The following is a 23711-nucleotide window of genomic DNA, read 5'->3' as shown; positions in this document are numbered from 1 at the left end:
ATCAAGTTGTGTAACGATTACTGCACCTAGGCTGAAGTTGTACCTACAGGCCTAAATGTTCAAGTCAATGAATGACGCGGAAGCTATTGTTCGGTGTAATGAAATGCAAAACAGAATATCAAGTACTACAAAGTCAAGCTCTTGAGTTTTGTACCCTCTTTAATAATCCCTTTATCAAACAAAACGGCAGAAAATCCAAGTTTAAAAGAAAGGCAGGACAAATTGAAAATCAAGGTAATAAGAACACATTAAATCACGATGAAATGAACCCTAGACCTACAAGATAAAGGGAAGGGGGGGACTGGAACCAAAAAGCAGCAATCTCGCTATTTACAAAGTCAGACACGCTGCATGCCAGCTTCAACTCAGGGAGAGGACAACGGAATAAGGGCCTGGTGTTTAAAACATGAGCTGATCTGAGGACAGGACAGGATTCAGCCCCCAACGCTTCCATCTGGGTACAGGGTCATTCTCCAGCCAGCCCGTCTGCAAACAAGGACACAACACAACACAGATGTTACCAACTTTGGAGCTCTGCAGGGCACAGTGAACCTTGCACTTTTCACAGTTTAACTTCTGCTTGTGTCGTCAACTTAAACTATTAGTTTATTTTTCTCCATTCCGTTTTAAAGATCACGTGTAGAACTCAGCTTCACCAAGGTTCTGTAACCAGTCCTGTAACAGCTCACCGGCCAGCAAAAGCTTCAGCTCCAATGAATTGGTGGGTAAATTTCACCATTAAGGAGCCAGCCCAAATGTGACCCTAACTAAAAGATAACAAATTTGATGGACATTTAAAGCCAGATACACAAATAGCTCATAATATATTTTGAGTTGGCAGCTTTTTATGGCATCATAAAGCTGGTTTACATATGATCTTTAACACCTAAGTTAAAAAAAAAAAAAAAAAGTTTGAGTGTTTATCAAGTGAAGTTCTCTAAGGGCTATAAAGAAAAAGAAATCATTATGAGTTTTAGCAATTTAAGAAAGGGGTTAATTATAGAAAAAACACTGAAGGTCCAGAACTGAAAAGACCACTAAAATTAAGAGAATACACAAATACAAGTCAAAGTACATTTTTACACTTTCATATTAATATCCTGTAAAAAATCAATTTCAGACAAATCGTTATAGCAAACACTTTAAAAACTGAAAAGAGATTAATTTCCTTTCTCTTATGTTTCTTTTTGTTTATCGCTGGTTACAGGAAGTGTGAAGAGACCATACCACAGGACAGCGTTTTCTTGTGCATGCCGTGCTCTCTGCCCGCTATGTGCGTCGCCCAGAGATTGTCGTGATCAGGCGACACACGGCCTGCAATGAAGTCCCCGCTGGCAGGTACAAACAAGGTACAACATCAGAGTTAGGAAAAGGAAAACTAAGGATAGGTCCTTACTCTGTACCCTTAGCAGTACTTTACCTGTTAACAATGCTATCAAGTCTCTTTATGTTATTTCCTTATGAACACCTGTTAAAAAGCAAGGGAAAAAAAGGAGAATCTACAGAAAAAAAGCTTACGTTTTTTTCTGGAGAGCTTAATAAAAATAAAACGCTGCACAAGCATTTTTGCAATTAAAGATCTATAGACATTACTTTTTAGTTTTGTCAAAATGGGGGTGTGCATCGTAATAGTAACCACTTGCTTTCTCTCATGATAGGTTTTAGAGTAATTATTTAGTGTCTATTGATCTTTAAATTTTGAAGTTTAAATGTCAAGCCTTAGGTGGGAGTGTGGTCTTACCAGAATTCTAAGCAGGTCCTGTTGGATCAGATCAGCTCAGTAAGGCTGGTAGTTGTTCTGGTGGGTTGTGACCTCTCGAGAGACCTTCCCATAGCTGCTCTGCTGGCCTATGGGAAGGTCAAGGGTTAGAGGTCAGGAAGATGAGTGTCACAGGCTAACTAAACAAAAACGTAACAAAACGAAATCCTATCAAGGTTTTATCAATGGAGTTTAGTTGACATGGGAGTTTTTAAATTCACTTTAATTTTGGGGGGTAAATGGCAGCAGTAATCACATATCAGTAGGATGTAGTCTGCAGTGTTTGTTTACCCAGTTGTGTTATTTTTGCTTGGACTTTCAAATTGAATGTTATTGTATCAGTATTGATATGCAATCATGTGTCAAGACATATGTACCAAAAACTCTATACAGCTCAGCTGTGTTTTACTTTATATACCCAGGAATTGAACTACAAGTACTCTCAGAAGTGTGTGCAATACAAATGTAATCTTAGAACTTTACATGGGCTGAATGATTATTAATGTTGCAAGTGTTCCCCGTAAAATAAAAGTGCATTGCCTGGATATGGAGGACCCCTCACAAACATGCACCAGAGCAAAGAGACCCAAGGCAGGCAGCATTACAGACATCTGTTTTATTTTTTTCCAGAGCTATTGATTACATACAAGGATACTTTTTTCCACCTGTTGTCTTAGCTAGAAGTACATGAGTTGTTGTTGGGGGCTGAAAGGCACTGCTTGTTTCGATAGTTGGCATCAATAGTGTAGCTTACCATTGTAGTCGTCGTATCCCTGTCCATAACCATAACTATTATAGTTGTAGCCAGAGTAGTCATAGCCTGCGTAGCCATTGTAGCCCTGGTTGTATCCATTGCCGTAGCTACCATAGTTCTGGCTGTAGTAGCCGTTGTAACCTTGGTTGTAGTTACTCTGACCTGCACAGAGACAATGGAGAGGTTCAGTGTGACAAGCCTATATTGTAGTTTCAAAGACAATTGTATGTCTTGATTTTCTTTTCAATGTACTGTAATGCATGTTTTTTTTCAGGTGTCAGTACTGTTATTGTTGCATGTGTCAAATGCCACACAAGAAATTTCTTATTGGAAGAATAAATAATGATAGAGGGAAAAAAAGATTTGCATTCTTCAGTGTCATAGGGTAGATGTACCTCCTCGTCCCCGGCCCCTGTATCCTCCACCTCCTCTCCCTCCTTCGTAGCCTCCCCTCTCTCCTCTGTGTTGTTGCTGCTGTCTATACACTTCTTTGGGCTGGGCCACTTTGATTTCACACTGCAGAGAAATCAGCCCATTAACCAAGACACTTGTGGAAAACAGTGATGACACTTTCTTCAAGTACCTACAGTCACATGTTATTTGACTACCAACATTCTTCAAAATGGCTGTCTAAACTAAGTTGGTTCAATAGCATAGAAATAATAGCTTTGCCTATCAGCGCAAGATGTGTAACAACGTTCAAATGGTCATTGTGAATAAGCGGAATCCAGCTACCTTTCCACTCCCAACTTGGTGGTATCTGCACTCCAACAGCTTTTGAACAGGAGTCTCCTCACAGTAGGTCACGAAGCAAAACCCACGTCGCTCGTTGGTTTTGGTGTCCATGGGAAGCTCGATGCTGTCAATCTGGAAACAAAGTTTCTCTCAGTGGCTAATGAAGACAGTAATCATACAATTCTGCATATCTCTCAGTCTTTGTACCATGTGAAGGCGGTAAATTATACAATAGCATCAGCTCTAGCTCCATTGCCACACTCGCTCAGTGGACTTACAGCTTCCTAAAAGTGTGGGTTTACCATATCTAAAAACGTAGAATAAAACATACGAATACGTTGACAGTGCACTCATTCTGTCACTCTCTTACATCTCCAAAAGCGCCAAAGTAATCCCTGATTTCCTCTTCTGGGGTGTCTGGGCTGAGGCCTCCGACAAACACCTTCTTGGGCGGTTCCTTCCCCTTCATGGCTTTGGCCCTCTTTGGATCGATTAGCTTCCCGTCCAGCTTGTGCTCCTTCAGCTCCAACACCTGCATACAGAATAATGTGTCAGTGAAACAGGGTGTGTGTGAGATCGAGTGGATGCCAACTATGTATGTCTTGAAACTATTTTGTTCAGAATTAAGAGCGCAAGACAAGAAGAGACAGCCTGTCCTGTTCTCTGCTCAGTGAGTCTGTTCTAGTGCTTACCCGGTCTACACTCTCTGAGTCTCTGAAGAGAACAAAGCCGAAGCCTCGGGACCGGCCAGTCATCAGGTCTGTTTTGATGGTGCAGTCCAGAACCTCTCCAAACTTCGACAGGTAATCCGTGAGGTCTGTTTTGCTGGTGTCCCAACTGAGCCCTCCAATGAACATCTTGCTGTGAATGGAGAATCAAGGAGACAAATGCAGTCTATCAAACAGTCATAACTACATCCTTATTATACATCCCTAACAACCTGAGTCACTAGCTATGACTTTGTTCTTAACTGACTTGCCTAGTTATATAAATGACTCATTTACTTTAGGTCAAGCTGTTGTCACCAGCAAGCTGATTAGGCCTAACGATTCAAACTGTCTAGAACGGTTAGCTATAAATGGCAACAGCTAGATCAGTGAACTGTATCTAACTAGCTACTACACACCTGATTCTAGCTTGGGTGGCCACCGAGGACATGTACAGGACATGTGTAGCTATTGTTCTATCTGTCAGAATTCGAAAAACCATCAATAACGTTAACGTAGTGCAAGAGAAAAAAAGAGCGCCAATAACAAACACGACATCAATCTGATTTATAAACTAGTTAGCTACAAATAACGCGGTGACAACATGTTTCACAGCACATAGCCAACCCCGTTTGCCCACTTAGGGAACTTGGCCTGAATGACATGACGCCAGTTAGTTTGCTAACGTTAGCTAGCCATGCATGATCACAACAGGGACTGGCTAACATTGGCTAGTAACCTAATACACATTAGCGTGTTCCCACTCCAATAACACGCTACGTTTGAATCAAAGATGATGTAAGTTGTCTCCAGCTGGTAGAAATAACACTAGCTGGTTAGCTACACCTACTAGCTAGCTACTCTTGCTGAAAGTAGCTAGCTAGGCTAACGTCAAGCCGCTTACCCGTCATCCTGCAGGTTTTTGCTTGCATTTATCTTGGAGCCCTCTGGAAACTCGTCTGTACTGAAGTCAACCTGGCCTTCGGTCTCCATTTTCGAATGTTACCCGGTTGTTAAATAGAAATGTGTATTTAATGTTAGGCCTGATTGCTAAATACTTTTTGGGACGAATTCAGTCGCGATTGCTATGTAAAATGGCTGACATCAAGGGTGGACTGGGTGGCGGGGAGTGACGCAGATGATGTGGTTTGGTTGCGGCGGCTCAGTGCCCCCCACTGGGCGCTGTTGTCTTTCCTACAAGCACTTTTGACGTAAATTGCTGATTGGTAATGTTAAAGCTGATCACAGATTATCATCATTACAAAACAACTTCCTGGGTTTAATATTTTTTTTACCAATGGCATTTTATTCTAAAATCTCTGATTTTACTTTCTTCATTCTTGTTCGAAAATTAAAAGCAACACAGTAAATTACCTTTTTGTTGCCTCAAAACAAAATACTGCATATGATTTCCATTATTATCAACAAACACCAAAGAGACTGAACAGAGGTTTCAAACATCTCTGCAAACACTTCTGTTAGATACTGTAATATTTACCCAGGAGAGTATGATATCTGCTCAAACGCATGTGGCTCTGTCGCCATCTAGGTTTACTTTTCAGACAATGGCACTCGAAGCATCGTTGCCTATGGCTCCACCAAAGCCGCAAGGGAAACTACTTCAAGGTCTCAAGAGTGAGTGACGTCACCGATTTAAACGCTACTAACGAAGTTTTTTTATTTTTATAACGTATTACTAGCGCGCACCACTAACTAGCTAGCCATGCCACACCTGTCATACTCATACAGTACCAGCCAAAGATATCGAAAGCACTGTACACATGTTGTGCCCAAACACTGGCCTTATAATTAGCTACGACAGAGCAGAGAATCTCTTGATATGGTTATACAACGCTTCACACATTCTAGAATATGTGGAATGACTCATTCGACTGCGCATGGCCCATGCCTGTGCCCCACCCACCAGTAAATACAACTATTGTAGCGAAATTAGCAATGTTATGATATTTCAGCACACAGTGTCCTTTTTTTATTTTTCCTAACCTAGCTAAATGTTTGGTTTTGTCATTTAATATTTTATGTGTAGCATTCCATGGTGCTTTACCCTCGTGGTCGTCATTATCACGCCTTCCTGGAAACAGAAGACTTTCTTTGCTCTTATGCACGCTCTTCTTGAGCACGTTCAATGGGTCTGGCTGCTTTATGTGTGCTGACGAGTCTGCTCTACCCAACAATAGCTAATTGAAAAGTAACCTAAGAAATATATATTTGGAAAGGAATTGGTAGTCCCCTGTTAGGGTTTGCTCGCGTTTCTCCAGCCTGGGTAGCGTTAGATAGCTAAGCTAACAGTTAGCTACTAACTACAGTAGACGGCTTCAGACAGGAAAATGGCCAGTGTTTCAATCCCTGAAAACACTACCGCACTTTTGCTGGATATTGAAGGAACTACGACACCAATAACGTTTGTAAAGGTAGCTAGGACAACAAACCGAGACAAATGCATGGCTTTTGTGGTAGACTGATGGTTTGACTGCTAGTTAGCTACATGCTAACGGTGCTATTTCTCTACTATAGGACATTTTATTCCCATACATCAAAGATCATCTCGAGGAGTATCTGTCGGCGCACTGGGAAGAAGATGAATGCAAACAAGACGTGCATCTCCTTAAGAAACAGGTAACTGGTTTGCTGCAAACTGTGGACAATGATGACCAGTCAGCAGTGACTGACGGCACACAATCTCAGACAGAATATGCAACTCCCATGCATTAATTTAGGTTGAAAACCTGTACATTTTGATTTGTTGAACCAGTTAATGATTGCTTTTGTGGTATGATTAGTACAGATTAGTACATTAAACGACTCTGCTGTTCAGAGTTTGGTGTCAACAGCCATAGCAACCTCATCTCGTGTAGCTAACTATTATTGCCATCTGTTTTAACTGCATGGATTTACAGTGGAAAATATTTAAACAATGTTTTTATTTTCTTCTGAAGAGCTAGGCCTACATGGATTTTAGATTTCCTGTGTTTTCATTGTTTGCTGTAATCCAGTGGGTTTGGGTTTAGCACAAATATATATGTAGGTCACAGATAATGGGTGTATTTGATTAGCTACCGACCATAGAAGTCATATGGGATGATGTGAGTGCAGGAGACAAGCTTTTAGAGCTGCACTCATATTCACTGGATGCTGCTTTCTTTTCACCAGGGACTGGCAAACTAAGGTGGTTTAACTCCTTTTGAGGACAACTTGCCTAAAATCAAAACTTGCACTTGAAAGCTGACTAGATCGGTCATCTAAGGGACCAGAACCAGGGGGTTGATGGACACTGACATAGTTCATGGCACACTATCTACATTCATAGACAAACCGATTACAGTAAATTAGTTAACATTATTAGGTTCCTCAATAAGATATGAAGCCAGGAAGTCTGTGAATTGAGCTATGAGATCTTTTCTCCAATGAGCTTACTGAATTGTAGAAGGCCGAACAATAATCAGTTCTCATTATAGCATGGTGATTTCCATATGTAATTGACTGGAATGAACAGTTTCCTGTCTGCCAGGAGCTGCCTGTCTCCATCCTTGATGGGGGTGGTTTATGGAGGGCAGAGGCCAGCCTTGAAATATCAATGCACCAAACAAGCCCCGTAAATGTCAGTTAATATATCTATGTTGGACAACCCCAAGCGTTGTCAATGTGTAATCGAACCCTGCTTCCTAATGAACATGACCTGATTGACCATGTCCTGTGACGGTCATCATGTTAGGTTGAAGAGGACCTGCGTCTGCACCGAGCGTGTGCGCAGCACTCCCTGGACCAGTCTGGGCACACGGACGAGGAGAAAGCCATCAGGGAGGTGGTGGACAACGTGCTGTGGCAGATGGCTTCGGACAGGAAGTCCACGGCTCTGAAACAGCTGCAGGGACACATGTGGAGGGCGGCCTACGCTGCCGGGAGAATCAAAGGCGAGTAAGTAGCTGGGACTGTTCCTTCTATTGGACGGATGGGGCTGTGTGAGGGATGTAGGAGGTTACTGGCGGCAGGTAGCCTAGCGGTTAAGAGCGTTGGGCCTGTAACTTAAAGGTCGGTGGTTCGAAGCCCTGAGCCAACTAGGTGAAAAATCTGTCTGTGCCCTTGAGCAAGGCACTTAACCTAAGAGCGTCTGCTGAAAATGACTTAAGGTTACTACTGTCTAAGGGTACTATTGTAGGAGGGATGAATCCTTAATCGATCTTAGTGCAAATCTCCCATAGACCTCACTTCATGGTTAACATAAGTCAGAGATATGTGTGCACAGATTGCAAGATTAGATTCTTCCCTGCATGAATGTAGGCCTACAGGCTGTGAAGCCCTATGTTATTGTGCTCAAGGTGATGGCTTCTAAACCGCCTATGGGAGGATCAAGTCCTATTGTACTGTTGCATTTCTTCCAAATGTCACCTTCAAACCCGATGACTCATCCCGATGAAAAGACAGGATTACTAAGGTGTGTGTGTGTGTGTGTGAACCAGGGTGTACCAGGACGTGGTACCGTCCATCAGGAGGTGGAGACGGCAGGGCCTGAAGGTCTATATCTACTCCTCTGGCAGTGTGGAGGCTCAGAAACTACTGTTTGGATACTCTGTAGAGGGAGACGTACTAGATGTAAGGAAGTCTTCTCTTTTATACACCTGTTTAGAACACACACACACTAATCTACATTGTAATACACTCCCAGCTAAATTCAGATTTTCTCTATCCTTTCAGCTATTTGATGGCCACTTCGACACCAACATGGGCACAAAAGTAGAAAGTAAAAGCTATGTGAGGATTGCAGAGAGAATGGGCTGCCCGCCTGAAGAAATCATGTTCCTGACAGATGTCACACGAGGTAAGTGTTGTAGCAGGCGGATTAGTTTAACACAATGTCATTTACATAAATCAGACTGAGCCAGAGCCTTTCTATTTAGCAGGATCACCCTCCGAAGCCTTGCCAGCCTTAGCTGTTACCCTGAATTCAACAGTGGATTTTTCCACTAGCTAGTCAAAGGGCTTGTCCTGAACTACAACAACCCAGCCAGCATTAAGCCATAGGCATATTTGAACTTTTATTTATTTGAGTATATTATGAACTGTTTTATGTACACACATGTTCTCAATAACCTACTGGTTAACATGAAGGAAGATAAATAATACATTGACCAGATGTTTATATCCAAAGCCATGTAGCTAGCCCTGCACTAATCCAGAATAGCATTTGGAAAGGCTGTTGTATCAGAGTTAAATCAGTACTGTATTAGTGGTGCACTGCACTGCAGCGAGGGCCTCCCCCTGAGGGAATGCAGATGCCATCATGTTAGTGTAGCGGTGCGCTAACGCATAGAGAGTCACACAGTTACCTCAGGGGCTGGGACCACAACCACCATGAGGCCTCCATGTCACATGTTCTGCTTTCCTTTGATGTGTAGAATGTTAACTTAAAACCAAGGGTTAGGGCCTCTGTTGTTACACCATGACTGGGACTTGAGTAAGCCTGCTGTTGTGGGATCCTATTGTAGCTCAGGGAACATGGATGACTGAGAGGAGGCTATTTACAGTAGTGTGTTTTGTTCCTCCCTGCAGAGGCCAAGGCAGCGGAGGATGCTGGTGTGAACGTGGCTGTAGTGGTACGGCCAGGGAACATGGAGTTGACAGAGGAAGAAAGGTCTCACTATAACCTCATCACAACCTTCAGCCAACTGGAAGTGACAGGCAGCGCTTAACACTGGAGAAGAGGGGGAGGGAGAAGAGGGTAGGGGGAGGGGGTAGAGATGCTGCTGTCCGATTTTCCCCTTCACCTCCCCAAAGTGTATGCTCATTGACTCCCCCTTGTGGATATAGAAAAACTGATTGGTCTTCACATGGGAGTTTTCACCATAAATCTTACACCTTTGCATTGTTTTTAAATCTGAGGGGGAGTAACGAATGCACACTTCAGGGAGAAGAGTAGAGAAACAGAACACAACCACAGAGTGGGAGAACACACTCACTCACTGGCCCTGTTCTATCAAGTTCCTGCTTCCCCTAGCACCTGCTGCCCTTAGGTCTAATGAAAGGACTGGAACGGTAAAAGCGACGTGATGGACTCTCCTCTAAACCTATTGGAGAGCCAGGTGGAGCCATTGTCTTATTGCTTTCACCTATCTAGTCCTTTCAGAGGCTAAGGGAATGAGCTACTAACCGAACTGGAACCGGGCCACACATGAGAACTGTTTGTGGGAGGGGAATGGGATAGATCAAAGGACTTTGGAAGTACACTAAGAGGGGAGCCTGGGTGCCAGTCTTTCTGCTCTGGCCAGTGTAGCGTTGTTGAACACAGGAACTGTCGGGTATCCAGGCTACGCACAGGGTGGGTGGTGGGGAACAAGCACTAAGAGCCGTACCAGTTTGCAGACTGCACGTTTAAGGGACATGACAGGGTTTCTTCTTTTTTTTTTAAGCATTTTAAATAAAAACTATTTAAGTTAATCACTTTGTATTTCTTTAACTGAAATATGGTTAAATAGGCTCTTGGAAGTTGAGTGCTACATTACTTCACAGTGTTTTTTTTGTACAGTGAGTCACTTTGAAACATGTACAGGATTGGGCTATACTCAACAAGTCCATCAATCAGAATGCAAAGGCAAGTTTTATTGTAAAATATAATTGTAATGTTCTAACAAACAGCAGTACAACACTAAGATGCATTTGTCAGTTATGCTTGAATGGTAATGATAAAGCCTAGTGTTGTACTAAGAAATGTGAAATAGAGGGAACACTGAAAAGGGTTCCCGTGACTTGTGGTTAATGGGTGCAACAGCGATATGGTTCAAAATGGCATCATTGTACCTGGATGATAATACTACTGTACTACTCATCTTCACAGAGAAGCTGAGATCGGCTTCATCACAAACTGTTGTCTGTCTTAATTCAGGTTGAAAATAGAGGGAGGTAGACAAGACGGACAGGAAATAGAGAACGCAGCAGAACACCTCTATGTCGGTAGAATGAGAAGAGTCAAAATGGGAGTGGTGATGACTCCCATCACACATTCTATTAGGGATTTGGCTGCATTCATTTGAAAGGAAGGTCAGTGGGGTAGTGTCACTATCAATCTGAGATATGAGTTATCTATCCTTCTACAACTCAGCTACATAATAAACAGCCATCTTCATGCACATCCATCTTCAATTAAACCATTTAGCAACTTTTAGTGAACATCCCTTTTACTGTTGATGAGATGACGAAGGTAATGATGCCTTCTTTGTGCTCATGGAAAGAGTTTGTTGCTTTTGAAAGATCACCTCAAGGTACAGTAGTACTAGAAAGACAGTCGTTCACAGCTTATTGTGTTCAAACAGGCAGACATGCAGTAGTGTTTGACTAACTCTTCTTCAGTAACTAACAAGAGACAAACTGGAGCCCTTGACCCTTACAAATATCATGTTCATTTGTAAATTACCCCCAACTGACAACGACAGGCAACCTAACTGTTTTGTAGTACACCAAAGCTCTATAGCTGGTTCTGTCCTCTGGAGCCGCCCTATAGCTGGTCCGACTGGTACTCTGACACCTCGGAGAAGGTTTCTGACAGGCTAAGAGGCGGATCGCGGTCGTCGGTGCAGACAATCTCGAAGTGGTAGTGTCTGAACTCGATGGCAAAGGTGGCAAGGAAGCCCAGGAAGAACATGACCAGCGCCCATTGCGCCCGTGCTGCGTGCATGTGAAGACGTTGCGCCATCAAAGCAAAGTCTGAACGGGGGGGGGGTTAAGGGTCAAACAAACACTTTACAAAATGTACTTTCAAAATGCGTACTTCCTAGCTTCCTCTTTCATGGTAAACACTGATTTAACATGGCTGAATAAGTGAAAGAAAGGTTTCCACCACTACAGCTGTATCCAGCCAACATACCCATAGTAATGCCCTCACTGTACCGTAAGTCTCTTTGTTTAAAAGCGTCTGCTAAGTGACAGAGTGAGTCCCTGGTGCAAGCCAGAGGAAGGATACAGAGCAGCATGCAGGCGGTGACAGCCCCTGACAGTAGGAAGCGTGGGATGCCCGCCCTCCGGCCCTCGTTCTTCAGGTTGACCTTCAGGGTGATGACAGATTGCACCCAGCAGAACAACGTCCCCAGGCCAAACGTCATGGACGTCCCAATGTTGTGGAGCTCCTCGTCATTTGACAGCTGGACCAGACACATTACAGACAGACGACAGACATGGCTCTTGTGTTTCATTCCATTACTGTGACCCTGCTACACTCTGACAAAAATCTGATTATCGCTGCAAACCAAGTTGAGGTTTTCGTAGATTTTGTCAGTGGTTCTCAAATGTTTTGGGTCTGGATGTAGGGGCTAAGGGTTGTGTAAGACTAGTGACTCCTACGAAGTACGCCAGGGACAGTCTGGGGCAGGGCTTTCCAACCCTGTTCCTGGAGAGCCTACCTCCTTCGTGCCAACCCAAATTTAGCGCACCCAATTCTAATAATTAGCTGGTTGAAAAGCTGAATCAGGTTAGTTACAACTGGGGTTGGAGCGAAAACCTACAGGGTGGTAGCTCTCCGGGAACAGGGTTGGAGCGAAAACCTACAGGGGGTAGCTCTCCGGGAACAGGGTTGGAGTGAAAACCTACAGGGGGGTAGCTCTCCGGGAACAGGGTTGGAGAGGAAACCTACAGGGGGGTAGCTCTCCGGGAACAGGGTTGGAGAGCCCTGGTCTAGCGGTTAAGGTAGCGTTTCCCAAACTTGGTCCTGGGGCATGTTTAGGTTTTTGCCCTAGTACTACACAGTTGATTAAAATAATCAAAGCTTGGTGATTAGTTGATTGATTGAATCAGCTGTGTAGTGCTAGGGCAAAAAACTAAACGTGCACCCCTTTGGGTCCCAAGAACCAAGTTTGGGAAGGGGGAAGTTAGGGACTAGTGGAAGTGTCTAGGGGCTGAAGGTTTATTTTCTGGACAGAGCCAGTGACTCCTACCTGGAAGTTTCCCACCAAGGTCATGCCGAAGCAGGCCAGGGACAGGGCCACCAGACTGCCAATATTGAGCCAGGGTTTATGGACCCGGGGCTTCAGCTGCAGGTATCTGAGGACACCAATGATGAACCCTGAAAGGAGAAGACCCATAAGGGATCTCTCTGGTCTGGTAGTCTCTCTAACCATTTCATTCCTGGTACTGGGGACCCACAGGGTGTGCAGGCTTTTGTTTCTGCTCAATACTAACCTCATCAATGACTGTTTGTAATGAGCATTACATGTTCTGCCGCTGGAACTGCTGACTGTAAATCCATCCAAATCAATACACGGTACTTTCCCATTTTATAATATGCATCCTGTTGTTTCTATTCTTGTCTCTATCCTCCATCTCATATCCTGCATATATTATGGTACAATGTCCAATGTTGACTGTGTTTTCATGTACATGTAAACTTTATATGATAGAAGATAGGAGAACATGCATCAGGCTTACCTACGAAGGCAGCCAGGTTCATGACCTGGCTAAAAACACAGCTGGCCGGGGGAGCATTGCCTGCAATGCTGAGAGAGAGACAATTGTATTGACAGGAAGCACGAATCCTAGGTAAAGATCTCTAACCAATTAGGTTGGTACTCATAGGCTGTGTACCTTATATATGGAGGGGATTTAGTTCCAGATCGCCTGTGAAAAATTGCATCTAATGTTTAGAAATAGTGCATGGTCATAATAACTGGAATAACATATTTCTACTTTCTTCATTTATATTCCACCTTACTTGTATTCTGAACTCAGGGGTGTTATCTTCTCATCTTCAACAGCTATAAAATACCTGTAACCAAAGTAATTTAAGTTAAAGTCACACACAGCTGTAAAGCCGAATAGTGCGTGAGATAACTGAAAAGATCAGGAAAAATAAGACACTTACACAACCCAGAGTCCAGCGGCTGTGAAGAGAGAGTACATGATAGGGAGAAACGCCCAGGGACTGCACTTCCTCATGGTGTCTCCTGTAAACAAATACCATTTTAAACATCTCCATTCTCAGGAAATGGAAGGAGGTAGAACTGTTTTAGAACCACCTGAGGCAGAACATGTAAAGCCTGTCCTGAGATGTTTGAGGGAATTACTGTAACTCAAAATAGAAGTACAGGAATGCTGTTCTGTTCCAAGGCCACACTTACGAATGATAAGACCAAGCCAAAGTTAGGTCCGGGGGTTAATCTACAGAAGAAAAACACAATATTATGTTACCTGTTTTTACAATTTGAGACTGCCTCTTCCGGATTAACCTAACATTGAATGGCTAGTATCCTGCTAGCTGTTACAACAATCAGTTAACGTAAGGCTGTCGTAAATAATTGCACTTATAAAAGCCTTGAATTAACTGACATGTAAACATAAAGGTGTATGTATCTAGAGCCAGAATAATTTCAGCACTGGATAGTGTCGAAAAGCCCGTTGGGCCAATGTACTGCAGCCGTTGATTTCAGAACCACTGCTACTGGACAGCTCCCGTGTCTACAAAGCTGGGGAATGCAAATTGCCAATATTTATTACAACCACTCAGTACAACAACAGCAATCACTCACTGACTCAGTCAATTTGCACGTGCATCAGATTGAGCCAAGAAAATGTATATATTTGTGATGACTGCATAGATAGATGGTGAATGTGTTTGCCTAGTGCATAGCCTTGAATACAAACGATGTAGCTAGCATGTAGGCCTACATTTTACATTTTACATTCTATCGCGGGCCGGTTGGGTATTTAACACCTACCCTGTCAATACGTTATGTCATTTCTACCATGATAATTTCACAACAGCGACAGATTGACATGTAGGTCACTGATAACAGCTAACTTTCCCAAACAGTGTTTTACTGTATTGTTCCCCACAACCTATAAAATGGAGGATTCCTCCCCTTCCCTAACTGGCTTCCCCAGTCCCAATACCCTCACTCTATCAGTCTCTGATCAATCGTCAGACAGAAAAATGAAATACCTCGTTGCCAGCCAGCGCCTGTTGAATTTAGATTCCGTCTTCTTCTAATTTCATAATTGACTGAAAGACGCAGTTTTGTTATCAGTCGTAGTCACAAATGGTCATATTAACATGTGCCTGAGAGCACTAAATCCGGAGATAGTGAAATGGAGTGTGCAGTCGCGAACATGCACTGTGGTCATGGGCGAACCTTCTCTTTGCAGCACTGAATATTTAGGCGAGCGAGGAAAGAGCCTTCTCCCGTAGGAAAGAGCAATAGCAGTAAGCCTCGTTTCCAGCATGTAAACTGTCCTATCCTACACTATAACCTATGTGACATGATAGTAGGCCACCTGTAGCTGCTCTGCTGTGGACACTTCACAGTTGTCTAAGAGGTAGGGTGCATTCAGAAAGTATTCAGACCCCTTCACTTTTTCCAAATGTTGTTACTTTACAGCCTTATTTAAATTGTTTTTTCTCCCCGCATCATACTACACACAATATCCCATAGTGACAAAGCAAAAACAGTTTTTTAGACACTTTTGCAAATATCACATTTACATAAGTATTCAGACCCTTTACTCAGTACTTTGTTGAAGCACCGTTGGCAGCGATTACAGCCTTGAGTCTTCTTGGGTATGACACTACAAGCTTGGCACACCTGTATTTGGGGAGTTTCTCCCATTCTTCTCTGCAGATCCTCTCAAGCTATGTCATGTCGTATGGGGAGTGCACAGCTATTTTCAGGTCTCTCCAGAGATGTTAGATTGGGTTCAAGTCCGGGCTCTGGCTGGTCCACTCAAGGATATTCATAGACTTTTCCCGAAGCCACTCCTGCGTTGTCTTGGCTGTGTGCTTAGGGTCGTTGTCCTGTTGGAAGGCGTGCAGGTTTTAATCAAGGATCTCTCTGTACTTTGCTCCATTCATCTTTCCCTCGATCCTGACTAGTCTCCCAGTCCCTGGCACTGAAAAATATCCCCACAGCATGATGCTCCCACCACCATGCTTCCCACCACCATGCTTCATTCAGGGTCTGAATACTTTCCGAATGCACTGTATGTGGATTTCTGGTTTATTCAATTATGCTAATAAAATAATGCTACTAAAATAGCATCATGTTATGTTGGCATGTTGTTCATAGAAGAAAAACATAATGGATCTTCTGTGATTCAACTGAAAAAGAAAATGTACCTCCACCCTCACAGGACTTGGGATGAAAATCTGCTTATTTTCCAGGCAATAAACATAAACACAGAACTTTCATATCCAACAGTTTATTATTGAAAAAGCCCTCTCTAATGAATGGCACAAAGTCAACTAACACACACATGAAGTATATCTATTAGATAATTTGTCTTAGCTATAATAATGATGATTATACATTTACATTACATTTAAGTCATTTAGCAGACGCTCTTATCCAGAGCGACTTACAAATTGGTGCATTCACCTTATGACATCCAGTGGAACAGCCACTTTACAATAGTGCATCTAAATCTTTTAAGGGGGGGGGGGGGGGGTCAGAAGGATTACTTTATCCTATCCTAGGTATTCCTTAAAGAGGTGGGGTTTCAGGTGTCTCCGGAAGGTGGTGATTGACTCCGCTGTCCTGGCGTCGTGAGGGAGTTTGTTCCACCATTGGGGTGCCAGAGCAGTGAACAGTTTTGACTGGGCTGAGCGGGAACTGTACTTCCTCAGTGGTAGGGAGGCGAGCAGGCCAGAGGTGGATGAACGCAGTGCCCTTGTTTGGGTGTAGGGCCTGATCAGAGCCTGAAGGTACTGAGGTGCCGTTCCCCTCACAGCTCCGTAGGCAAGCACCATGGTCTTGTAGCGGATGCGAGCTTCAACTGGAAGCCAGTGGAGAGAGCGGAGGAGCAGGGTGACGTGAGAGAACTATACACATACGTACATATAGTTGAAGTCGGAAGTTAGGTTAGAGTCATTAAAACTCGTTTTTCAACCACTCCACAAATTTCTTGTGAACAAACTATAGTTTTGGCAAGTCGGTTAGGACATCTACTTTGTGCATGACACAAGTAAGTTTTCCAACAATTGTTTACAGACAGATTATTTCACTTTCACTGTGTCACAATTCCAGTGGTGTCAATGTCGTGTGTATAGGTGGCAGGGAAGTCAGGCGCAGGAGAGTTAAATGAAGTGTAAATGGAGACTTTTAATAAATGTCCACAAGACATGCTCCAAACACGAGAATATACATACATCAAATAAACATGGGTACGAGGACCCGTCGCGCACCTATACACCAAGAATAAACACTTGACATAAAACAATCTCTGACAAACACATGAGGGGAAACAGAGGGTTAAATACACAACAGGTAATGAATGGGATTGACAACAGGTGTGTGGGAAGACAAGACAAAACCAATGGAAAATGAAAAATGGATCGATGATGGCTAGAAGGCCGGTGAAGTCGACCGCCGAACACCGCCCGGACAAGGAGAGGCACCGACTTCGGCAGAAGTCGTGACATTACCCCCCCCCCTGACGCGCGTCGACACCGGCCTCGGGGACGACCCGGAGGGCGAGGTGCAGGGCGATCCGGATGGAGGCGGTAGAATTCTTTTAACATGGAAGGATCTAAAACGTCCTCCACCGGAACCCAGCATCTCTCCTCCGGCCCGTACCCCTCCCAGTCCACGAGGTACTGAAGGCCCCTCGCCCGACGTCTCGAATCCAAAATGGATCGAACAGAGTACGCCGGGACCCCCTCGATGTCTAGAGGAGGCGGAGGAACTTCACGCACTTCAGCCTCCTGGAGCGGGCCAGCCACCACCGGCCTGAGGAGAGACACATGGAACGAGGGGTTAATACGGTAATCAGTGGGCAGTTGTAACCTATAACATACCTCGTTCACTCTCCTCAGGACTTTAAACGGCCCCACAAACCGCGGACACAGCTTCCGGCAGAGCAGGCGGAGGGGCAGGTTTCGGGTCGAGAGCCAGACCCTGTCCCCTGGTACGAACACCGGGGCCTCACTGCGGCGACGGTCTGCGCCAATTTTCTGGCGCCTTATGGCACGCTGAAGGTGGACGTGGGCTGCCTCCCAGGTTTCCTCAGTGTGCCGAAACCAATTGTCCACCGCAGTAGCTTCGGTCTGACTCTGATGCCAAGGAGCCAGAACCGGCTGATACCCTAATACACATTGAAAAGGGGTAAGGTTAGTGGAGGAGTGACGTAGCGAGTTCTGGGCCATCTCTGCCCAGGGCACGAACTTCGCCCACTCCCCCGGCCGGTCCTGGCAATAGGACCGCAGAAACCTGCCCACATCCTGGTTAACTCTCTCCACCTGCCCATTACTCTCGGGGTGAAAACCTGAGGTAAGACAACCGAGATCCCCAGACGTTCCATGAACGCCTTCCAGACCCTTGACGTGAACTGGGGACCCCGATCAGACACTATATCCTCAGGCACCCCATAGTGCCGGAAAACATGTGTAAACAGGGCCTCTGCAGTTTGTAAGGCCGTAGGGAGACCGGGCAAAGGGAGAAGACGACAGGACTTAGAGAACCGATCCACAACGACCAGGATCGTGGTGTAACCCTGTGAAGGTGGAAGATCAGTCAAAAAATCCACTGACAGGTGCGACCACGGCCGTTGAGGAACGGGTAACAGGGCTCCGGGCAGCCGAGCGGAAATGGAGGAAAACTCGCCTCCCTGCGGACCTGGCATCCTTTCACTCCCTCCTCTCTACATTTTCCTCTTCTGTCTCTGCTGCTAAAGCCACTTTCTACCACTCTAAATTCCAAGCATCTGCCTCTAACCCTAGGAAGCTCTTTGCCACCTTCTCCTCCCTCCTGAATCCTCCTCCCCCTCCCCCCCCCCTCCTCCCTCTCTGCAGACGACTTCGTCAACCATTTCGAAAAGAAGGTCGACGACATCCGATCCTCGTTTGCTAAGTCAAACGCCACCGCTGGTTCTGCTCACACTGCCCTACCCTGTGCTCTGACCTCTTTCTCCCCTCTCTCTCCAGATGAAATCTCGCGTCTTGTGATGGCCGGCCGCCCAACAACCTGCCCGCTTGACCCTATCCCCTCCTCTCTTCTCCAGACCATTTCCGGAGACCTTCTCCCTTACCTCACCTCGCTCATCAACTCATCCTTGACCGCTGGCTACGTCCCTTCCGTCTTCAAGAGAGCGAGAGTTGCACCCCTTCTGAAAAAACCTACACTCGATCCCTCCGATGTCAACAACTACAGACCAGTATCCCTTCTTTCTTTTCTCTCCAAAACTCTTGAACGTGCCGTCCTTGGCCAGCTCTCCTGCTATCTCTCTCAGAATGACCTTCTTGATCCAAATCAGTCAGGTTTCAAGACTAGTCACTCAACTGAGACTGCTCTTCTCTGTATCACGGAGGCGCTCCGCACTGCTAAAGCTAACTCTCTCTCCTCTGCTCTCATCCTTCTAGACCTATCGGCTGCCTTCGATACTGTGAACCATCAGATGCTCCTCTCCACCCTCTCCGAGCTGGGCATCTCCGGCGCGGCCCACGCTTGGATTGCGTCCTACCTGACAGGTCGCTCCTACCAGGTGGCGTGGCGAGAATCTGTCTCCTCACCACGCGCTCTCACCACTGGTGTCCCCCAGGGCTCTGTTCTAGGCCCTCTCCTATTCTCTCTATACACCAAGTCACTTGGCTCTGTCATAACCTCACATGGTCTCTCCTATCATTGCTATGCAGACGACACACAATTAATCTTCTCCTTTCCCCCTTCTGATGACCAGGTGGCGAATCGCATCTCTGCATGTCTGGCAGACATATCAGTGTGGATGACGGATCACCACCTCAAGCTGAACCTCGGCAAGACGGAGCTGCTCTTCCTCCCGGGGAAGGACTGCCCGTTCCATGATCTCGCCATCACGGTTGACAACTCCATTGTGTCCTCCTCCCAGAGCGCTAAGAACCTTGGCGTGATCCTGGACAACACCCTGTCGTTCTCAACTAACATCAAGGCGGTGGCCCGTTCCTGTAGGTTCATGCTCTACAACATCCGCAGAGTACGACCCTGCCTCACACAGGAAGCGGCGCAGGTCCTAATCCAGGCACTTGTCATCTCCCGTCTGGATTACTGCAACTCGCTGTTGGCTGGGCTCCCTGCCTGTGCCATTAAACCCCTACAACTCATCCAGAACGCCGCAGCCCGTCTGGTGTTCAACCTTCCCAAGTTCTCTCACGTCACCCCGCTCCTCCGCTCTCTCCACTGGCTTCCAGTTGAAGCTCGCATCCGCTACAAGACCATGGTGCTTGCCTACGGAGCTGTGAGGGGAACGGCACCTCAGTACCTTCAGGCTCTGATCAGGCCCTACACCCAAACAAGGGCACTGCGTTCATCCACCTCTGGCCTGCTCGCCTCCCTACCACTGAGGAAGTACAGTTCCCGCTCAGCCCAGTCAAAACTGTTCGCTGCTCTGGCACCCCAATGGTGGAACAAACTCCCTCATGACGCCAGGACAGCGGAGTCAATCACCACCTTCCGGAGACACCTGAAACCCCACCTCTTCAAGGAATACCTAGGATAGGATAAAGCAATCCTTCTGCCCCCCCCCCCCCCCCTAAAAGATTTAGATGTACTATTGTAAAGTGGCTGTTCCACTGGATGTCTTAAGGTGAATGCACCAATTTGTAAGTCGCTCTGGATAAGAGCGTCTGCTAAATGACTTAAATGTAAAATGTAAATGGGTAAAGGTAGAAGCTTACCTCTAGGCAGGTGTCTAGGAGCCTTGCACTGGGCGCACACCGAACAGGAGGAAACATAAATCCTCACGTCCTTAGCTAAAGTGGGCCACCAGTACCTCCCATCAAGACAGCGCATCGTCCGACCTATCCCAGGATGACAAGAGGAGGGTGATGTGTGAGCCCAATAAATCAATCGGTCGCGGACAGCAGACGGAACGTACAGACGACCAGCTGGACACTCAGGAGGAGAGGGCTCTGCACGTGACGCCCGCTCAATGTCCGCGTCCAGCTCCCACACTACTGGCGCCACCAAACACGACTCTGGGAGTATGGGAGTGGGATCCATGGGCCACTCCTCTGTGTCATACAGCCGAGACAATGCGTCTGCCTTGACGTTCTGGGAGCCTGGTCTGTAAGTAAGCGTAAACACAAAACGAGTGAAAAACATGGCCCACCTTGCCTGGCGAGGATTTAGTCTCTTCGCCTGCCGGATGTACTCCAGATTGCGGTGGTCAGTCCAGATGAGAAAAGGGTGATTAGCCCCCTCAAGCCAATGCCTCCACACCTTCAAGGCTTTTACGACAGCTAATAGCTCTCGGTCCCCCACATCATAGTTTCGCTCCGCCGGGCTGAGCTTCTTCGAAAAGAAAGCACAGGGGCGAAGCTTCAGTCGCACACCCGAACGCTGAGAGAGCACTGCTCCTATCCCAGCTTCGGATGCGTCCACCTCTACTATGAATGGCAAAGAGGGATCCGGATGAGCCAACACAGGCGCCGAGGTAAACAGAGCCTTTAGTTGTCCAAAAGCCCTATTCGCCTCGGCCGACCACTGCAAGCGCACCGGTCCCCCCTTTAGCAGTGAGGTAATGGGAGCTGCAACCTGACCAAAACCCCGGATAAATCTCCGGTAGTAATTGGCAAACCCTAAAAAACGCTGCACCTTCTTTACCGTGGTTGGAGTCGGCCAATTACGCACGGCTGTAATGCGGTCGCTCTCCATTTCCACTCCTGAAGTGGAAATCTGATGCCCTAGGAAGGAGATGGATTGTTGGAAGAACAAGCATTTCTCAGCCTTGACATATAGATCATGCTCCAACAGGCGACCAAGCATCCTGCGCACCAGAGACACATGCTCGGCGCGTGTAGCGGAGTATATCAAAATATCATCGATATACACCACTACACCCTGCCCGTGCAGGTCCCTGAAGATCTCATCTACAAATGATTGGAAGACTGATGTAGCATTCATCAACCCATATGGCATGACCAGGTACTCATAATGACCTGAGGTGGTGCTAAATGCCGTCTTCCACTCATCACCCCTCCTAATACGCACCAGATTGTACGCACTCCTGAGATCCAATTTTGTGAAGAAGCGGCCCCGCGCATTGACTCCATTACTGTATTGATCAAAGGTAGCGGGTAACTATATTTTACCGTGATTTTATTGAGATCTCGATAATCAATGCACGGGCGTAAACCGCCATCCTTCTTCTTCACAAAAAAGAAACTCGAAGAGGCGGGTGAAATGGATGGCTGAATGAACCCCTGACGCAGCGATTCAGAGATATATGTATCCATAGCCACTGTCTCCGCTTGCGACAGGGGATACACGTGACTCCTGGGATATGCAGCGTCTACCAGGAGATCTATCGCACAATCCCCCCGTCGATGGGGTGGTAATTGAGTCGCCTAGTGCCAAATCGGCATATTCTGGGGGAATGCGCACGGTGGAGACCTGGTCTGGACTTTCCACCGTAGTAGCACCAACGGAAACCCCTACACACCTACCTGAGCACTCTCGCGACCACCCCGTGAGAGCCCTCTGTGGCCAAGAAACAGTGGGGTTATGATAAGTTAACCAGGGTAGGCCTAGCACCACAGAATACGCAGGGGAATCAATAAGGAAAAGACTAATCTTCTCCTTGTGACCCTCCTGCGTTATCATAGACAAAGGTGCGGTGACCTCCCTGATAAACCCTGACCCTATTGGTCGACTATCTAAGGCATGAATAGGGAAAGGCATATCCACAGAAACAATAGGAATCCCTAAACTATGAGCTAAATTTTTATTAATGAAATTCCCAGCCGCGCCTGAATCTACTAGCGCCTTATACTGGGAATGCAGGGAAAAATCCGGAAAAGTGACAGAGACAAACATAAGGGCAGCAGAGGGCTCTGGATGAGTATGGTGCCTACTCACCTGGGGTGATGCCAGAGTGCCCTGCCTGCCTTCTCTATTCCCAGAGGAACCAACCCGGCACCGATCAGCAGTGTGATCTCTGCGATCATAGATGGTGCTCGAGCGGGTACCCCCTCCGGTCTCCCTGCGCACCATCCCTCCCAATTCCATAGGTTCGGGAGAGAGAGTGCGGGAGGATGGAACAACCAGACCCCGATCTAGACGTCCCCGAGTAGCCAGCATGTTATCCAGCCTGATGGACATATCCACCAGCTGGTCGAAGTTGAGGGTGGTGTCTCTACAGGCCAGCTCCAAACGGACGTCCTCGCGTAGACTACAACGGTAGTGGTCGATCAGGGCCCTGTCGCTCCATCCAGCGCCGGCAGCCAAAGTCCTAAACTCTAAAGCGAACTCCTGAGCACTCCTCGTCCCCTGCCTCAGATGATAGAGGAGCTCACCTGCTGCTCTGCCTTCGGATGGGTGGTCGAATACCTTCCGGAAATGGCAGATGAACTCCTCAAAATGGTCCAACGCCGTATCCTCTCCACACACAGCGTTGGCCCACTCCAGGGCTTTCCCGGTGAGGCATGAGACGAGGGCGGAACTTTTCTCACGGTCTGATGGTACTGGAGAGACCGTGGCCAGATACAAGTTCAGTTTTAGGAGAAAACCCTGGCAGCTGGCAGTATCTCCATTGTATCCCGTGGGTAGGGATAAATGGATCCTGTTCTGTTCAGGAGGAGGAAAAGCGTTCAAAGGAATTCCAGGTGGTGGTGGTGGAGGTGCTGGAAAAGCTCCCTGTCTCTCCCAGCGGTCCATATTCTGGACAATGCGATCCATGGCAGCGCTCAGACTGTCAATCTCCTCCGCTTGTTCCATGACGCGTTCCTCTACCTCCATTAGCGAAATGCCTCCTCCTGCTGACTTCATTTTTATGGTCAGAGATTCTGTCAACGTCG

General features: G+C 46.3%; 2 protein-coding genes and 1 pseudogene across 5 annotated transcripts; 1 reads left to right on the top strand and 2 right to left on the bottom strand.

Annotated features, from left to right (window-relative positions):
- Positions 1 to 141: 141 nt before the first annotated feature.
- Positions 142 to 5536, bottom strand: LOC129811882 (heterogeneous nuclear ribonucleoprotein D-like). Of its 4 annotated transcripts, none has more exons than XM_055863621.1 (8): positions 4860 to 5536; positions 3941 to 4109; positions 3619 to 3780; positions 3249 to 3380; positions 2909 to 3029; positions 2514 to 2675; positions 1742 to 1848; positions 142 to 1468 (listed from the first exon to the last, which is right to left on the bottom strand). In XM_055863621.1, the coding sequence occupies exons 1-7, from the start codon at positions 4946 to 4948 to the stop codon at positions 1778 to 1780; spliced, it is 906 nt and encodes a 301-aa protein (XP_055719596.1). In that variant the 5' UTR covers positions 4949 to 5536; the 3' UTR covers positions 142 to 1468; positions 1742 to 1777. The 4 variants fall into 4 exon arrangements, with proteins under 4 accessions (XP_055719596.1, XP_055719587.1, XP_055719606.1 ...); XM_055863612.1 differs by having other exon boundaries at positions 142 to 1331; XM_055863631.1 differs by having other exon boundaries at positions 142 to 486.
- LOC129811902 (enolase-phosphatase E1-like) lies at positions 1320 to 10408 on the top strand (annotated as a pseudogene).
- A 141-nt stretch (positions 10409 to 10549) lies between these two features.
- On the bottom strand, positions 10550 to 15300 carry LOC129811909 (transmembrane protein 150C-like). Its single transcript, XM_055863656.1, has 9 exons — positions 14895 to 15300; positions 14074 to 14113; positions 13818 to 13899; positions 13668 to 13721; positions 13541 to 13573; positions 13385 to 13452; positions 12895 to 13022; positions 11928 to 12105; positions 10550 to 11671 (listed from the first exon to the last, which is right to left on the bottom strand). Exons 3-9 carry the CDS (start codon positions 13889 to 13891, stop codon positions 11463 to 11465), a joined length of 744 nt encoding a protein of 247 aa, XP_055719631.1. The 5' UTR covers positions 13892 to 13899; positions 14074 to 14113; positions 14895 to 15300; the 3' UTR covers positions 10550 to 11462.
- Positions 15301 to 23711: the final 8411 nt, after the last annotated feature.

The sequence above is a fragment of the Salvelinus fontinalis genome, chromosome 2 (assembly GCF_029448725.1).
Source record: "Salvelinus fontinalis isolate EN_2023a chromosome 2, ASM2944872v1, whole genome shotgun sequence".
In the NCBI taxonomy this organism is placed as follows: Eukaryota; Metazoa; Chordata; class Actinopteri; order Salmoniformes; family Salmonidae; genus Salvelinus; species Salvelinus fontinalis.
Note: the sequence above shows the minus strand (reverse complement) of the source record. Positions and strands in the feature narration are given on the sequence as shown.

What these genes read in the sequence shown, in the direction of transcription:
- LOC129811909 (XM_055863656.1), bottom strand. Translation starts at nt 13,891, where the DNA reads ATGAGGAAGTGCAGTCCCTGGGCGTTTCTCCCTATCATGTACTCTCTC. An exon ending in GCCGCTGGACTCTGGGTTGT is followed by an intron (nt 13,722 to 13,817) that starts GTAAGTGTCTTA and finishes CTTTGGTTACAG; the next exon opens with GTATTTTATAGCTGTTGAAG. An exon ending in AAATCCCCTCCATATATAAG is followed by an intron (nt 13,453 to 13,540) that starts GTACACAGCCTA and finishes TCTCTCTCTCAG; the next exon opens with CATTGCAGGCAATGCTCCCC.
- LOC129811882 (XM_055863621.1), bottom strand. Translation starts at nt 4,948, where the DNA reads ATGGAGACCGAAGGCCAGGTTGACTTCAGTACAGACGAGTTTCCAGAG. An exon ending in ACTTTGGCGCTTTTGGAGAT is followed by an intron (nt 3,381 to 3,618) that starts GTAAGAGAGTGA and finishes CTTTGTTTCCAG; the next exon opens with ATTGACAGCATCGAGCTTCC. An exon ending in GGGATACGACGACTACAATG is followed by an intron (nt 1,849 to 2,513) that starts GTAAGCTACACT and finishes ACCTTCCCATAG; the next exon opens with GCCAGCAGAGCAGCTATGGG.